Below are 18,693 nucleotides of genomic sequence, written 5' to 3'. Positions count from 1 at the left end.
TGGTTTTGGGTTTGGCTTGTTTTCCTAGTTCCTTAAGTTGTAAAATTAGGATGTTGACATGAGATCTTTATTGATTTTAAATGTGTTTATAGCTAAAAGTTTCCCCCTTATTACAGCTTTTGCTGCAGCACATAAATTTTGATAACATTGTAGGTTTTTTCACTCTAAGTAATTTCCCTTATGATTTCCTCTTTGATCCTTGATTGTTTAAGCACACAGACACACATTTTTTTTTTAAAGATTTATTTATCTAAAAGTCAGAATTATGAAGAGAGAGGGAGAGAGAGAGAGAGAGAGAGAGAGATCTTCCACCCACTGGTTTACTCACCAAATGGCCACAATGCCAGGGCTGGGCTATGCTGAAGCCAGGAGCCAGGAACTTCATTAATGTCTCCCATGTGGGTGCAGGTGCCTAAGCAGGCCGTCTTCCACTGCTTTTCCAGGTGCATTAGTAGGGAGCTAGAATGGAAATGGAGCAGCTGGAACTGAAACTGGCACCCATACGGGATGCTGTTGCCATAGGCTTAATGCACTACACCACAGTGCAGGCCCTATACACACATATATTTTATTCTTTTTTTTTTTTTTTTTTAAGATTTATTTATTTATTTGAGGGACTGGCACTGTGGTGCAGCAGGTTAATGCCCTGGCCTGAAGCGCTGGCATCCCATATGGGCTTTGGTTCTAGTACAGGCTGCTCTACTTCTGATCCAGCTCTCTGCTATGGCCTGGGAAAGCAGTAGAGGATGGCCTAAGTCCTTGGGCCCCTGCACCCACATGGGAGACCTGGAAGAAGCTCCTGGCTCCTGGCTCCTGGCTCCTGGCTTCGGATCGGTGCCGCTCTGGCCATTGAACCACAGATAGAAGACCTCTCTCTCTGTCTCTACCTCGCTCTGTAACTCTGTCTTTCAAATAAATAAAATAAATCTTTAAAAAAAAGATTTAATTTATTTATTTGAAAGGCAGAGCTGCAGAAAGAGAGAGAGAGAGAGGCCCTCTATCCTCTGGTTCACTCCCCAGATGGCTGCAATGGCTGGAGCTGCACCAGTCCAAAGCCAGGAACCAGGAGCCTCTTCCAGTTCTCCCATGCAGGTATAGGGGACCAAGGACTTGGGCCATCTTCCACCACCTTCCCAGGCCATAGCAGAGAGCTGGATTGGAAGTGGAGCAGCCGGGACCCAAACTGGCGCCTATATGGGATGATGGCACTGCAGACGGCAGCTTTACCCGCTACGCCACAGTGCTGGCCCCCATACACGTATATTTTAAAAATACATCCTTACTAGGTTTTATCTCAGGGTTTCATTTACAATTTCTGTTCTCACTGCTTTGAAAACTTTTGCACCAAATTATCTACATGACTTATTCCTTCACTTTCTAGATTTTTGCAAAAAATAGCACCTTTGGGGCTGGCACTGTGGCACAGTGGGTTAAGCCACCTCCTATGACGCCAGCATCTTGTATCAGAACTCCTGTTTGAGGGGCCGGCACTGTGGCGTAGCAGGTAAAGCCACCGCCTGCAGTGCCAGCATCCCATATGGGCGCTGGTTCGAGTCCTAGTTGCTCCTATCCAGCTCTCTGCTATGGCCTGGGGAAAGCAGTAGAAGATGGCCCAAGTCCTTGGACCCTTGCACCCATGTGGGAGACATTAATGAAGCTCCTGACTCCTGGCTTCAGATGGGTGCAACTGCAGCCTTTGCGGCCAACTGGGGAGTGAACCAGCGGATGGAAGACATTTCTGTCTGCCTCTCCTCTCTGTTTAATTCTGACTTTCAAGTAAATAAATAAATCTTTAAAAAAAAAAAAACAAACAAACTCCTGTTTGAGCCCCAGCCTCTTAATTTCTGATCCGGCTCCCTGCTAGTGTGCCTGGGAAAGCAGCAGAAGATGACCCAAATACTTAGGCCCCTGCTTCCCCCACCCAAGTGGGAGTCCTGGCTCCTGGCTCCTGGCTTTGGCCTGGCCCAGGCCTGGCCATTGCAGCCAGTTGGCAAATGAACCAGTGGGTGGAAGATTCCTCTCTGTTTCTCCTTTCTAACTCTACCTTCCATGTAAACATATTTATTTTTTTCCTCTTTCATATATTCACACAAGATCAAAATGATATTCATAGCATCTTCTAAAATAAATAAATAACTTTTTAAAAAGTTATCTTCACCAGATCCACACTCCTTAACTACCATAAAATAACAGCCACCTATGTTTCCCTATCATCACTTCATATCCCTTTTAATCTGCTTTATTTATTGTCATTTCTAGGTTATCTGCAACTAATATTTTTATTTCTTTTTTGATAGTTGTCTTTCTCCCACCCATAACCAGGTTAAAAAACTCCCTGAGAACAGGAAATAGGTGTTTGGGATTTTTTTTTAATACTTTACTTTGTTCACTGCTATAAACCCAGTGTCTAGTACTTGATGACTGTCTGTGAAACATGAATTAGCACTTATTCACATGATAGAACTTTATTTCTTTATTCTTGTTCTCCCATCTCACCATTTTGGTTGTCTTGAGTTTTTAAGTAATGGTATTTTAGCCAACGAATTGATGGGTTTGTTAGTGTGATCACTAGAATTATTGTAATTTCTAATCAGAGATGTCTGGGTAGGAAAATAAAGGCTTGGCAATGCGCTAACAGCACAGGTAAGAACTCCTCTGGGAGTTCTGATAACTTTTAGAAAGATACCATCTGTGTGAATTTCCTGACAACATGAGTGGTATTTGTTTGGTAACTGAATCACATATCCAGGCAAGAGGTTGGTTTAGGGATGCTAGGAATAATAGACTGATTGGAAAAGCTGAAACCTTAAAGTGAAAAGGTGAAAGCACAGGGCTGGCACATGGAAACAACTCATCCCACTGGGTGGCCTCGGTTAGTGAAAGTAGGGCTTTTTGTTTTTTTAAATATTTACTTATTTGAAAGAGTTACACAGAGAGAGGAGAGGCAGAGAGAGAGAGAGGTCCTCCATCTGTTGGTTCACTCCCCAGTTGGCTTCAATGGTTGGGGCTGTGCCGATTGGAAGCCAGGAGCCAGGAGCTTCCTCTGGGTCTTCCCACATGGGTGCAGGGGCCCAAGGACTTGGGCCATCTTCTACTGCTTCCCAGGCCATAGCAGAGAGCTGGATCAGAAGTGGAGCAGCCGGGTCTTAAGCTGGCACCCATATGGGATGCTGGCACTGCAGGCGGTGGCTTTACCTGCTATGCCACGGCGCTTACCCCCAAAGTAGGTTGTGACTTAGTTTTGTTGAACCTTTGATATTAGCGCGTAATCATCTGGGTTATGTGTCTTAGGTAAGTCAGTACACTTGGCAGATGACAGCATTACTAGACAATACCTGAGAGCTGTTATTTCCTGGGATCACAAATTTGGTCTCTGGCCACTCAGAAATATGTCAGAGGAAGTTGAGGTTATCCTGCTTAAGTAAATAGCAGTTTGGTTTTTTTTAGTGATAAGAGGAAAATAATTTCCTATTTGGCACTTCCTTCTAAAATCTGAGAGAGATATTCAATGGGAAAAATGAGCTCAGATCAAGAGTACACTTCTCCTTTCTGACCCAGGCATGTATTAAGAATATAAATATTTTTTTTTTAAGTTTTCCCATCATTCTTCTTAGGATGACATTTATTAAGTAATGTAGTTTACAGATATTTGAGTCCCTATTGTGTGCCAAGCATAGTCACAGACACTAGGAAAACAGCAAACTAAACAGGAACTCCAGGTACCTGAGGTCTAGTGGAAACCATGATTCTGAGAGGTGGTGTTTAGAAAGGGAATATAAAAAGGTGCTGTAGGAACGAAAGTTGAATGTAGTCTAGGTTGCGGCAGGCGGGGAAGCCTTGTGTAGTGGGAAGGGCTCTGGAGGAGGTAATTTTTGAAGCAAGTATTACCTGCTTAGGCATTTAAATAGAATAGGACTCTGACCCAGTCTGCTTAGGAAACCTAACTCTTCTGATCCTGTTGCCTCATTTGAAAAATGGGGCTAGTAATATTACCAACTTCACAGTATTTTAGGGACCATTCATTTAAAGTTCATTTAAAGTACCTAGAGCCATAAGTCCCAGGCACATAGAAAGGACTTAACACATTAGTTATTATTTTTATCTACTTCTAATTTTGTGCTAGGTATTTACAGAGGGCTATCTCCTGGAGCTGGCAATAGAACCCAGGCACCCAGGTATGAGATGCAGGCTTTTCAACTAGATGCTTCAATTCAAGACCAAATGCCCACCCCCACATTTTTTCTGACTAATGTAGTCAACAAAAATATCATTGATAACCTGGTACCTGAGAGTTCTTAAATAACTTTATGTATTTCTTTCTACAGACCCTTTAATTTGGCAGAAAGGAAAGCTAACGCCCATTCAGTAGTTGAGTGTGATAATGTACGAAAAGAAGTGAGTGTACGAACTGGAGGATTGGCTGACAAGAGCTCAAGGAAAACATATACTTTTGATATGGTATTTATCTTCTTCCTAAAATACTGCTACTTCTAGAATGTCCACAATGTAAAGTAATCCTAATATACATGTTTCCCCTAGAAAAATGGTATATACTTACACATTTCAGTTATTTCTTCAAGTTGTCATATGGTCTCCAGTGGGTGGAATTAGTATACTAGAAACAAAATTATTGAAATGAGTACTTTTGAGTTTTAAGAATTTTTTTTTGATAGGTTTTTGGAGCATCTACTAAACAAATTGATGTTTACCGAAGTGTTGTTTGCCCAATTCTGGATGAAGTTATTATGGGCTATAATTGCACCATCTTTGCGTAAGTGAACACTATCAAGTTGTTAAAAATATTTAGATACATGTATTTGGTTTTGATTTAACATTGTTGTTATTCTTGACAGATATGGCCAAACTGGCACTGGAAAAACCTTCACAATGGAAGGTGAAAGGTCACCTAATGAAGTGTACACCTGGGAGGAGGTACTTCTTGTTTATGACATACTTTAATCTCTTCTGTGCCAGTTTGGATAGTATCTAACCCTATATATATGCTATATTTTTTTCCTATACATACATATTTGTGATAGCATTGAATTTATGTTGATAGAGTAAGATGAACAATAATAATAAAATAGAACAATTATAATAATATACTGTAATAAAAGTTATATGAATGTGGTCTCTCTGTCAGAATATCTTATTGTGCTTTCACTTTTTTAAAGACTTATTTATTTGAAAGGCAGAGTTACAGAGAGGGGATAGAGAGGGAGAGAGATCTTCTATCTGCAGGCCCACTCCCCAAATGGCCACAATACCCGGCATTGGGCCACCTGAAGCCAGGAGGCTGGAGCTTCCTCCAGGTCTCCTACGTGGGTGCAGAGGCCCAAGTACTTGGGCCATCCTCCACTGCTTTCCCAGGCACACTAGTAGGGAGCTAGATTGGAAGTGGAGCTGTTGGAATTCCAACTGGCATCCATGTGGGATGCCAGTGTCACATGGTGTGGCATTATCCACTAAGCTACAGCGCCAGCCCTGTGCTTTCACCTTTTTACTTTAAGGAAGCACTTGTGGCCTTTGTTTTGGCTTTCTGAGTTGCTGGCAGCACTATCTTTACACTTCAGAGCTGCTGTTAAGTAAAAGACACAAACACTGTGATATACGCGATGGTCAGTCTGATAACAAGACAGCTACTAAGTGACTAACAGGCAGGATGGGGGAAGATTTTGTCATGCTACTCAGAACGGCATGTAATGTAAAACTTACAAATAGTTTGTTGCTGGGATTTTCCATTTAATGTTTTTGGACTGTGATTGACCACAAGGAGTGAGACCACAGGTAAGGGAGGACTACTACCATGTGGTGAAGTTAGAGTATCAGTAGTGCTTGAGGGGGAGGACTTTGTAGTGTGGAAATAAGTCTCAGAAGTTAACATAGCAGGAGGCAATGTGGTACTTTATTAATGATGACTTGAATATTCAAGAAATTAAGATAACTGTATTACAGTATTGTACTAAGCATATAGTACATTTCACAAAGATGTTCATCAAAAGTTTTTTTTTTTTTTTTAAAGATTGATTTTCATTATTTGAAAGACAGAGTTACAGAGAGAGGGAGAGACAGAGAGAGAGGTCTTCCTTCCGCTGGTTCACTCCCCAGATGGCCGCAAAGGCTAGAGCTGCACCCATCCGAAGCCAGGAGCCAGGAGTTTCTTCTGGGTCTCCCACATGGGTGCAAGGGTCCAAGAACTTGGGCCATCTTCTACTGCTTTCCCCAGGCCATAGCAGAGAGCTGGATAGGAGCAACTGGGACTCAAACCGGCGCCCATATGGAATGCTGGCACTGCAGGCGGTGGCTTTACCTGCTACGCCACAGTGCCAGGAGCCAGGAGCTTCTTCCAGGTCTCCCATGTGGGAGAACAAGCTCTTGGGCCATCTTCTACTACTTTCCCAGGCCATAGCAGAAAGCTGGATTGGAAGAGGAACAGCCGGGACTAGACCTGGCGCTCATATGGGATGCTGGCGCTTCAGGCGGGGCGTTAACCCGCTGTGCCACAGCGCTGGCCCTCATCAGAAATTCTTTTAAATTTGCTTCCTTTTTTAAAAAAAATTCTGTTTATTTGAAAGGTAGAGAAATAGGGAGAGAGTGAAAGAGAGAGAAAGTGGTCTCCCATCTGCTGGTTCATTCCCCAAATGGCTGCAGCAGTAGGGTCTGAGTCAGGTTGAAGCCAGGAACCAAGAGACTAATCCAGGTCCCAGTGTGGGTGACAGGGACCCAACTACTTAAGCCATTACTTGCTGCCTCCAAGGCAGTATATCAGCAGGTGCCGGGATGGTGAGTTAAGCTGGGACTTGAATATGTATGTTGCAAGCAGCAGCTTAACCTCTTTGCCAAACACCTACATCGGAAGTGCTTAAATTAGGGGCAGCATTGTGGTGTAGTAGGAAAAGCCGCTGCCTTCATCTCTTATGGGCACCAGTTCCAGTTCCAGCTGTTCTACTTGCTGTCCAGCTCCCCGCTGATGCACCTGGGAAAGCAGTGGAAGACGGCCGTAGTGCTTGGGCCCCTGCACCCAAGTGGGACAGTAAATGAGTTTAATAACTAAATTTCCAAGTTATTGACATTTAGATAAATCCTTTTTCCTAGTGCTTACATAGTTGTGTCATTAACTTACTTGACATTGGGACAATAAAGTTACAGAATTCTATCCATAAGCAATATGGACTAGGCTTAAGACAAAGCACTTAGAGGTTTATAACAATTTTATTAAGAATATGTGGATATTTGACAAACAGCCCTATTTTATGTCAGAATTAGGGAATATGCTTTTAGATGAGCTGTTTTTCTGATTACATTACAATTATGGTATTAGGTTTTTTTTTTTTTAATTTTTGAGATTTATTTATTCGAAAGGTAGAGTTAAAGAGAGAGAGGGAGAGATACAGAGAGAGCTCCTCCATATTCTGGTTCGTTCCCCAAATGGCCGCAATCCTGATCTCCCACATGGGTGCAGAGGCTAAGCACTTGGGCAGTCCCCTGCCGCTCTCCGAGGCACGTTAGCAGGGAGGTGAATCAGTAGTGCAACAGACAAGACTCGAACTGGCCTGGCGCCCATATGGGATGTATACGTATGGGATGCCAGTGTTGGAAGTGTTGTAGCAATGGTTCCTGGTATTATGTTCTTATGAGGAGAGTTGAATAGGATTATTGCACTTGACTTTATAATTAGCTTGGTTCAGTTAGTTTCTCTGTAATGTTCACACATGAAAATGGCTAACGTGTATGACAGATCTCTAACATTAGATTAGTTTAGTTTAGTTTGTAATTTGCTTTGGTATATGGTCATAGTTTCCATAGGAAATTGGTCCTAGGATTCCCTTTGGATACCAAAATCTACACCCAAGTTTCTTACATACATATATTTGAATATACACATCTTACATACTTTAAATAACTACATACTCTAAATATCTTTAGATTATCTGTAATACCTAATACAATGTAAATGCCATAGAAATAGTTGTTGTGTTGTATCATTTAGGGAATAATGACAAGAAAAAATTCTGTGCATGTTCAATATAGATGTAGTAAGTATTGTTTGTTCCCATATATTTTCATTTTTTAAAAGATTATTTGAAAACAGAGTTATAATGAGACAATGAAAGATGGAGAGAAAAGTATTTCCCATTCACTTCCCAAATGTCTACAAACGCTGGTACTGGGCCAGGCCAAAGCCAGGAGCCAGGAATTCAATCTGGGTCTCCCTGTAGGTGGCAGGGGTCCAAGTACTTGAGCCATCTTCTGCTCGCTTCCCAGGCACATCAGCAGGGAGTTGGATTGGAAGTGAAAGAGCTAGGACTTGAACCCGTGCTCACATGGGATGCCAAGCCCGCTGTGCCACAACACTGGCCCCTCCCATGTATTTTTCAGTCCGTGTTGGTTTAATCAGAGTCTGTATAGTCCATGAATACAGAATCCAGCTGTGCTTACGTTTAAATGTACAGTGAGGCTCTTGTTATTCAAGTATGTGTTATACTCTTTTATTTTAATCCTTATTAATATTATCATTTCAGGATCCCTTGGCTGGTATAATTCCACGTACACTTCATCAAATTTTTGAGAAACTTACTGATAATGGTACTGAATTTTCAGTCAAGGTATCTCTGTTGGAAATCTATAATGAAGAACTTTTTGATCTGCTTAATCCATCTTCTGACGTTTCTGAGCGACTACAGATGTTTGATGATCCTCGTAACAAGGTAACTAAGACTTTGAGAATGAAAATATCTCTAAATTTTGATGATGAGGCTTTGAGAAGTCAGTATACATTTTTTGACACATCTAATGGGTTATTTTTGATACTTGTTCAGAGGGGAGTGATAATCAAAGGTTTAGAAGAAATTACAGTACATAATAAGGATGAAGTCTATCAGATTTTGGAGAAGGGGGCAGCAAAAAGGACAACTGCAGCGACACTGATGAATGCATACTCTAGGTAAGAAAGCCATCCTCTCCTCCCTCACTTCATTTTCTTTTTAAGAATTATGGGGCGGGGCTAGCGCTGTGGCATAGTGGGTTAAGCCGCTGCCTGCAGTGCCAGTATCCCATATGGGTGCGGGTTCAAGACCCAGCTGCTCCACTTCCAATCCAGCTCTCTACTATGGCTTGGGAAAGCAGTAGAGGATGGTCCAAGTCCTTGGGCCCCTGCACCTACCCGGGAGACCTGGAAGAAGCTCCTGGCTTCTGGCTTCAGATCAGCACAGCTCTGGCCGTTGCAGCTAGTTGGGAAGTGAACCAGTGGATAGAAGACCTTTCTATCTCTCTATCTCTCTCTCTCTCTGCAATTCTGACTTTCAAATAAATAAATCTTAAAAAAAAAAAAAAAAAAAATTACAGGGTGTGGGGGGCAGCCCTGTGGCATGCTGGCATCCTATATGGATGCTGGTTTGATTCCCCAGCTGTCTACTTCAGATCCAGCTCCCTGCTTATATGCCTGAGAAGCAGCGGAAGGTGGCCCAAGTGCTTGGGCGCCTGTACCCACATGGGAGACCCAGATGAAGTTCCTGGCCCAGTCCCATCTGTTGCTTGTGCACGCGCTCACTCGCTCGCTCGCTCTCTCTCTCTCTCTCTCAACTCTGGCTTTAAAATAAATAAATCTTAAAAAGAAAAAAGAATTAAGGGAGTGGGCATGTGGCACAGCAGTTATGTCTCTGTTTGGGATGCCTGCATTCCATAGTGGGGTGCCTTTTTGGACTCCCAACTACTCTGCTTCCATCCAGTTTTCTGCTAATGCACATCCTGGGAGGCAGCAGATGATGGCTCAAGTTCTTGGGTCCCTGCCACACAAATGGGAAACCAAGATTGAGTTCCAGGCTCCTGACATGGGTTGACCCAGACCTGACTGTTGTATAGGCATTTGAGGTGTGAACTAGCAGATGGAAGATTTCTCTCTGGTTATCTCTATTTTCAAATAAAATGACAATAAATGAGCCAAAGTTTTTTTTAAAGAGAGTTAAGAACCCCGAGGAAGTCAAATTGGAATGGATCAAGGTGTGTCGTTCAGGGGCCAGTGCTGTGGTACAATGGGTTAAGCCAAGTTTAGGTCCCAGCAGTTCTGCTTCAGATCCATCTCACTGCTGGTGCGCCTGGGAAGGCAACAGAGGATTGCCGAAGTCCTTGGGCCCTTGTGCCCACTTGGGAGACCCAGAAGAAGCTCCTAGCTCATGGCTTCAGTCTGGCCCAGTCTTGATCGTTGTGGCCATTTGGGGAGTAAACCAGCAGATAGAAGGTCTTTGTTTCTCCTTTCCTCTCTAATTCTGATTTCAAATAAATAAGTAAATATTAAAAAAAAAAATGTGTGGTTCACATACCTAGATTTTATGCTGTAAAGAAGGGAATTTGATAATTGACTTGAGATTTATAAGGAGAGCACCAGTATTGATACTTCCTATCTGATAATATCTTGCTCTGCCTTAGGTATTTAGATTCTCGTTTCCTGGTTTTCAGTATTTTATAGGAAGCAAATGTTTTACATGATCATGACTGGGCAATTTCATCTTGTTTTATAGTCGTTCCCACTCAGTTTTTTCTGTTACAATACATATGAAGGAAACTACAATTGATGGAGAAGAGCTTGTTAAAATTGGAAAGTTGAACCTGGTAAGTGTCTACCTTAATGGCACTGTTTCATTCATGACCAGCTCACAGAGCACATGGAAAATTTATACTTCTAGGCCATGTTTTTGTAGTCTGGGTTAACAGCTTTGTTGAAGAAATGTGTTAACTATAAGAAAAATCATGTTATTCTCTATTGAATACATTCTGTATATATGAGAATGAAAGTCTTTGAATTCAAATCCAATAAACTGTTTATTTTTAAAATTAAAGGTTGATCTTGCAGGAAGTGAAAATATTGGTCGTTCTGGAGCTGTTGACAAGAGAGCCCGAGAAGCTGGAAATATCAATCAGTCCCTGTTGACCTTGGGAAGAGTCATCACTGCTCTTGTGGAAAGAACACCTCATGTTCCTTATCGAGAATCTAAACTAACTAGAATCCTCCAAGATTCTCTTGGGGGACGTACAAGAACATCTATAATTGCAACAATTTCTCCTGCATCTCTCAATCTTGAGGTAAACCCTTTGAAAGGAAGCTGCAAGTATAGTAACTATAATTCTTATTAATTATCACTTTTTTTATAATTATTTATTTGAAAGAGAGTTACAGAGAGCGGTACAGTCAGACAAAGAGGTCTTCCAAATGACTGCAATGGCCACTTCTAAGCTGATCCCAAGGCAGGAGCCAGGAGGTTACTCTGGGTCTCCTCCCACACAGGTGCAAGGATCCAGGGAGTTGGGCCATCTTCTACTACTTTCCCAGGCCACAGCAGCCGGGACTTGAACAGGTGCCCACATGGGATGTCAGCACTGCAGGCGGTGGCTTTAACCCACTGTGCCACAGCACTGGCCCATCACTTTTTTTTTTTTTTTTTAAGATTTATTTATTTTTATTTGAAACTCAGAGTTACACAGAGAGAGAAGGAGAGGCAGAGAGAGAGAGAGAGACAGTGGTCTTCCATCCACTGGTTCACTCCCCAGTTGTCCACAATGGCTGGAGCTGATCCAGTCTGAAGCCAGGAGCCAGGAGCTTCTTCCAGGTCTCCCACATGGGTGCAGGGGCCCAAGGACTTGGGCCATCTTCCACTACTTTCTCAGGCCATAGCAGAGAGCTGGATCAGAAGTAGAACAGCTGGCACTTGAACTAGTGCCCATATGGGAAGCCGGCACTGCAGGCAGCAGCTTTACCCCTGCCAGCCCCCCATCACATGTCTTAAAAGTTAAATAACTGGCTTCATTCATTCAGTATATAAGAATCTAGATATTGCATGTGGGCATATAAAGAAAGACACCACTGAAAAAATGATCCTTCCTGGGAAACATTTTTTTAAATATTTATTTATTTGAAAGAGTTACACAGAAAGAGGAAGAGACAGAGAGAGAGAGGTCTTCCATTTGCTGGTTCACTTCCTGATGGCCGCAATGACCTGGCCTGGGCCAAGTTTGAAGCCAGGAGCTTCTTATGGGTCTCCCTTGTGGGTGCAGGGGCCCAAGCACTTGGGCCATCTTCCAGTACTTTGCCAGGCCATAAACAGAGAGCTGGATTGGAAGAGGAACAGTTGGGACAAAAACCAGCACCCATCTGGGATGCCAGGGCTGTATGTGGTGACTTAACCCACTATGCCACAATGAGGGCTTCAGACTCCTAGTTTTGTCCTGGACAAGCACAAGCTGTTATAGGCATTTGGGGAGTAAAGCAGTTTAACCCACTGTGCCCTAAGTCTCACCCTGAATTTATTGGATTTAAGGCTTGTCTAAGGGACCCTGGAATTGAAGAGAAAGAAAGAAAGATAAAAATCTTTTCAATACCTTCGTTTTTACTTTTTATTTATTTTGAAGATTTATTTATTTATTTGAAAGAGTTACAGAGAGGCAGAGGCCGAAAGGGAGAGAGACAGGTTTTCATCCACTGGTTCATTCCCTGGATGGCCACAATGGCCAGAGCTGGGCCAATTTGAAACCAGGAGCCTGGAGCCTCTTCCAGGTCTCCCACATGGGTACAGGGGCCCAAGAGCTTGGGCCATCATCTACTGCTTTCCCAGGCCATCAGCAGGGAGCTGGATTGGAAGTAGAACAGCCGGGACTGGAACTGGTGCCCATATGGGATGCCGGCACTGCAGGCAGCGGCTTTACTCGCTACACCACCTTGCCAGCCCCAACTTCCTTTTTAAAGGTTGGTTGTAGTCTTAATGAGTTGATTTTTAGATTAGATATAACAAATTATTATATAATACATATTACATTATATTTGGTTTTTCAGTAGTACATTTTATATGATTGAGCTCTGTTATTGTCATGATATCTTTAGTAATTGACTTTTCTTTTTCATAACAGGAAACTCTGAGTACACTGGAGTATGCACATAGAGCAAAGAACATATTGAATAAGCCCGAAGTTAATCAGAAACTCACCAAAAAAGCTCTTATTAAGGTACTTTGGAACTTTTGTGGTGTAGTATACTTTTTTTGGACAAATTTGAAAATAAGTAAATGAAGCAATTAGTTGTTAAGCAAGATTTGTTATGTCACCTGTGGCAGACTATTTTGAGTGGTTTAATATTTTAAGGTTAAAATGTTTTTTCTATCATTGAGATGGTACTTTAGCAATATTTGCAATTTATTTACATTTACAAAATACTCAGAATTTATATACCATAATATTCACCCATTGGAAGCATGCAATTCAATGCTTTTTGGTATGTCAATAGAGTAGTGTAAAACATGATTTTGTTTCAGAAAAGTTTTATCACTGTTGAGTTTTGCCATCGTTCCTTTGCAATCAAGCAGTCACTCACTGATCTGCCTTTTGTCTATAGATTTCTTTTGCTGAAATGGAATCATAATATTTGATTTTTTCATCTGGCTTCTTGGCATAGTATTTGGGCTTCCATATTTGTTGTATTATATACCAATAGTTCATTTATTATTTTTGCTAAGTAGTATTCAATTATATGGATAATATCTTTTTTTTCTTTTTTAATTTTTTATTTGACAGGTAGAGTTATAGATAGTGAGAGGGAGAGACAGAGAGAAAGGTCTTCTTTCTGTTGATTCACTCCCTAAATGGCCACTATGGCCAGGGCTGCGCCGATCCGAAGCCAGGAGCCAGGTGCTTCTTCCTGGTCTCCCATGTGAGTGCAGGGGCCCAAGCACTTGGGCCATCCTCCACTGCCCTCCCAGGCCACAGCAGAGAGCTGGACTGGAAGAGAAGCAGGCAGGACTAGAACCCAGCACGCATGTGGAATGCCGGTGCCGCAGGCAGAGGATTAACCAAGTGAGCCATGGCGCCGGCCCTATATGGATAATATCTTTTTTATTTCATTCGTTCACCAGTCAGTGGACCTGTGGATCATTCCCAGTAATGCTACAATATACATTCCTGTACTTGTTTTGTGTTGAAAGGTTTTAATTTCTCTTGCCTAGATACCTAGGGGTTTGAATAGTATATGTATTTCCAACTTTTCAAGAAATGTTTCCAAAGTGGCTGTACAATTTTACCTTTGCACCAGCAATGTGCCTATGATCTCCAACACTTGTGATTTATTTTTTATTTTTAAAGATTTTTATTTATTTGAAAGTCACAGTTAAACAGAGAGAGAGAAAGAGAGGTCTTCCATCCGCTAGTTCACTCCTCCTCAATTGGCCGCAACAGCCAAAGCTGCGCCGATCCAAAGCCAGGAGCCAAGAGCTTCTTCCGGGTCTCCCACATGGGTTCAAGGGCCCAAGGACTTGGGCCATCTTCCACTGCTTTCCCAGGCCATAGCAGAGAGCTGGATTGGAAGTGGAGCAGCCAGGTCTCAAACTGGTGCCCATATGGGATGCTGGCGCCTCAGGCCTGGGCATTAGCCTGCTGCGCTACTGCGCCAGCTCTTGTGGTCTGTTTTTTTCTTTTTCTTTTTTTTTTTTTTTTAACTTTTATTTAATAAATATAAATAAGATCTATTTTAGTTATTTGAAAGAGTTACACAGAGAGCTAGAGATAGAGGTCTTCCATCCCCTTGTTCACTCCGCAGATGGCCGTAATGGTGCACCGATCCGAAGGCAGGAGCCAGGAGCTTCTTCCAGGTCTCCCATGTGGGTGCAGGGGCCCAAGGACTTGGGCCATCTGGAGAGTGAACCAGCGGAGGAAAGACCTCTCTCTGTCTACCTCTCTCTGTAACTCTGTCCTTCAAATGAAAAAAAAAAAAAGAGAGAGAAAGATTTTATTTGAAAGACTGAGTTATAGACAGAGGGAGAGACAGAGAGGTCTTCCATCCACTGGTTCACTCCCCAACTGGCTGCAACGCCCAGAGCTATGCTGATCTGAAGCCAAGAGCCAGGAGCTTCTTCCTTATACTGCCTTTGTATAACTGCTACTTTCTTACCTCCTACCTCCCATTCCTAATCCCTAGTACACACCGATCTGTCCTGTTTATAGAATTTTGTCAGTTTAGACTTTTTTTTTTTTTTTTGACAGAGTTAGATAGTGAGAGAGACAGAGAGAAAGGTCTTCCCTCCATTGGTTCACCCCCCAAATGGCCTCTATAGCCGGAACTATGCTGATCTAAAGCCAGGAGCCAGGTGCTTTCTCCTGGTCTCCCATGTGGGTGCAGGGGCCCAAGCACCCTGGCCATCCTCCACTGCCTTCCCGGGCCACAGCAGAGAGCTGGACTGGAAGAGGAGCACCCGGGACTAGAACCCGGCGCCCATATGGGATGCCGGTCCCGCAGGTGGAGGATTAACCAAGTGAGCCATGGCGCCGGCCCTAGGCTCTTTTTCTTTTTAAAGATTTATTTTATTTACTTTAAAGGCAGAATTACAGAGAGGAGGGAGGGAAAGGGAGACAGAGAGATCTCTTCCATCTGCTGGTTCACTCCCCAAATGCCTTCAGACTTGCCTGGTACACCATCCAAGTCTCCTGTGCGGGTGTGAAGGACCCAAGTACTTTGGCCCTTTTTTTTTTTTTAATATTTATTTTATTTATTTGAAAGAGTTACAGGGAGAAAAAGAGACAGAGAGTTCTTCCATCTACTGGTTGATTCCCCAAATGGCCGCAATGGCTGGAGCTGAGCTGATCCGAAGAAAGGAGCCAGGAGCCTCTTCGGGGTTTCCTATGTGGTTACAGGGGCCCAAGGACTTGGCCCATCTTCTGCTATTTTCTTAGGCGCATTAGCAGGGAGCTGGATTAGAAACATTGCAGGCCATGGCTTAACCTGCTGTGCCACTGTGCCACTGTGCCAGCCCCTCAGACAATGGGATCATATAGTATGTAAAATTTTGGGGTTGTCTTTATTAACTCAGCATAATTCTCTGGAGTCTTTCCTATCAATAGATCCTTCTTTTTTTAGTGTTGAATATTTCACAATATGTACAGTGTGTATAATCATTTGCCTATTGAATGTCATATGGGTTGATTTCAGTTTGGGCAGATTACAAATAAAACTACTGTTAACATTGTTTTTATAAGCATTTATTTTTAGCCATTCTGGTAACTGTGATGAAAATTATGTATCTTGTGATTTTTACCTTGCATTTCTTTAGTGGCTAATGATGTTGAATGTCTTTTTATGTTTTTATTTGATATTTGTGTATTTTCATTCCTTTAGGCCAATTTTTTAATTGGATGTCATTTTTCAAATTGTAGTTTGGGAGTTTATAATATATTCTAGGTATTAGTCCATCATTGCATACAATGGTTTGCAAGTATTTTCTACAGTTGTGTTGTTTGTCTCTCATTTTCTTCACGTGGGATTTTACAGAGCAGAAGGTTTTTAGTGTGGTCCAGCTTATCAATTTTTCCACATTTGGGTGGACCCATTTCTGGTTTCTCTGTTGTGTTCCATACAACAGACTTATTCATGGAACATGAATCATCCCTCACAATATTACCTGTCTTTGATTACTTTACAGTAGTTATTTAATAACTTATAATTTGATAGACAGTTTAAAAGTAAGATTGTAATGAGACCATTTAAAGGAGCTTTTAAACTGTAGAAAGCCTTTATGAGCATTTCTAAATAAACTAATTCTGATTTAAAAGTATGGTTATTTTTATTATACGTTATTTCTTAGAAACCAAAGGGCTAACTTCATGTTTGATTTGTTGCATATCTTCCCTAACTGAATGAAAACTGAAAGTGCTAAATTGACAGCTGCAACATTCTTCTTCTGTAGGAATACACAGAAGAGATAGAGCGCCTGAAACGAGATCTTGCTGCAGCCCGAGAGAAGAATGGTGTGTACATTTCTGAAGAAAATTTCAGGTAAGCCTCAGTTATGGGGTTGGAATATGTGTTTTCTTTCTTTTTGTTAAATATTAGTTCTTATCTTATTAACTCTTCATGTATAGTTACTTGTCTTCTTGTTTATTAAAGCAGTAAATCAGAAAACATTTGCCATATTTGTCAAAGAGGCTATCCGTAAAATTTTCAGCATCACATTCATCCTAAGGGCACTCCGATGAAGGCAACTAATTTTGTCGTTCTCATCCCCCTGGTAGTATTGCAGGGCACCAGCTTAACCTTCTTTCTCTTATGCTTCTTCTTCTTAGGAGTGGTGTGAGACTTCTGCCTTTTCTTAGTACCACTACAAAAACAAGATGAAAAGGATACTGCTTTTGACTGTTGTAGTCAGATAAAGTTCATCCATCTTCTTTTTTTTTAATTTTTTATTTTTTGACAGGCAGAGTGGACAGTGAGAGAGAGAGACAGAGACAGAAAGGTCTTCCTTTGCCGTTGGTTCACCCTCCAGTGGCCGCCACGGCTGACGAGCTGCGGCCGGCGCATTGCGCTGATCCGATGGCAGGAGCCAGGTACTTATCCTGGCCTCCCATGGGGTGCAGGGCCCAAGCACTTGGGCCATCCTCCACTGCACTCCCTGGCCACAGCAGATAGCTGGCCTGGAAGAGGGGCAACCGGGACAGAATCCGGCGCCCCGACCGGGACTAGAACCTGGTGTGCCAGCGCCACTAGGCGGAGGATTAGCCTAGTGAGCCGCGGCACCGGCTCATCCATCTTCTAATTGCTTGCCAGCAAAGACCAATCTTTGCACATCAGGAGGAACTCCTACCTTATCTTGGATCTTGGCCTTTAAAGATTTTCTTTTTTAAAGATTTTATTTATTTATTTGACAGGTAGAATTACAGACAGTGAGAGGGAGAGATAGAGAAAGGTCTTCCATCTGCTGGTTCACTCCCCAAATGGCCGCAACAGCCAGACCTGGGCTGATCCAAAGCCAAGAGCTTCTTCTAGCTCTCTGACACAGGTGCAGGGGCCCAAGTGCCTGGGCCATCTTCTACTGCATTCCCTGGCCACAGCAGGGAGCTGTATCAGAAGAGGAACATCCAGGACTAGAACTGGCACCCATATTGGATGCTGACATCACAGGTAGAGGATTAACCTGCACCACAGAGCTGGCCCCTCTAGCTTCTTGCTAGTGCCTGTAGTAGGTTACTTGAAAAAGTTTGTGGAAGATGTACTTTATATTTTAATTCCATTTTTCTGTGAACTTTTTAAAGTTCCCTCACAACTCTTTTTTTCAAAAAGTTTTGTTAATTTATTTGAAAGGCAGAGTTACAGCAAAAGAGGGGGAGAGAGAAGAGAGTCTCTTATATCTACTGGTTCATTTCCCAAATGGCCGCAACATCTGGGGCTGGACCAGGCCGAAGCCAGGAGCCAGAAACTCCATTTGGGACTCCTACATGCATGGACAGGGCCCCAGTCTGCCTTCGCAGGCACATTAGCAAGTAGCTGGATTGGAAACGAGGCTGGCGCCGTGGCTCACTAGGCTAATCCTGCGCCTAGCGGCGCCGGCACACCAGGTTCTAGTCCCGGTCGGGGCGCCGGATTCTGTCCCGGTTGCCCCTCTTCCAGGCCAGCTCTCTGCTGTGGCCAGGGAGTGCAGTGGAGGATGGCCCAAGTGCTTGGGCCCTGCACCCCATGGGAGACCAGGAAAAGCACCTGGCTCCTGGCTCCTGCCATCGGATCAGCGCGGTGCGCCGGCCGCAGCGCGCTGGCCACGGCGGCCATTGGAGGGTGAACCAACGGCAAAGGAAGACCTTTCTCTCTGTCTCTCTCTCTCACTGTCCACTCCGCCTGTCAAAAAAAAAAAAAAAGAAAAAAAAAAAGGAAATGGAGTAGCTAGGATTCAAACC

General features: G+C 42.9%; 1 protein-coding gene across 1 annotated transcript in view; it reads left to right on the top strand.

Moving 5' to 3' along the window:
• The window catches only part of KIF11 (kinesin family member 11), a 61,522-nt gene that overhangs the window by 5,131 nt on the left and 37,698 nt on the right, over positions 1-18,693 (top strand). Inside the window, exons 2-10 of the mRNA XM_002718383.6 lie at positions 4,326-4,458; positions 4,674-4,771; positions 4,854-4,932; positions 8,523-8,708; positions 8,820-8,944; positions 10,518-10,608; positions 10,837-11,079; positions 12,898-12,993; positions 16,716-16,804. Coding sequence (XP_002718429.3) covers positions 4,326-4,458; positions 4,674-4,771; positions 4,854-4,932; positions 8,523-8,708; positions 8,820-8,944; positions 10,518-10,608; positions 10,837-11,079; positions 12,898-12,993; positions 16,716-16,804 — 1,140 coding nt within the window. The remainder of the gene's footprint in view (positions 1-4,325; positions 4,459-4,673; positions 4,772-4,853; positions 4,933-8,522; positions 8,709-8,819; positions 8,945-10,517; positions 10,609-10,836; positions 11,080-12,897; positions 12,994-16,715; positions 16,805-18,693) is intronic.

This window comes from Oryctolagus cuniculus, chromosome 15 (assembly GCF_051225735.1).
Source record: "Oryctolagus cuniculus isolate XC-2025 breed Fujian yellow rabbit chromosome 15, ASM5122573v1, whole genome shotgun sequence".
Classification (NCBI taxonomy): domain Eukaryota; kingdom Metazoa; phylum Chordata; class Mammalia; order Lagomorpha; family Leporidae; genus Oryctolagus; species Oryctolagus cuniculus.
The sequence above is the reverse complement of the archived record's forward strand: the minus strand, read 5'-3'. Positions and strand labels throughout refer to the sequence as shown.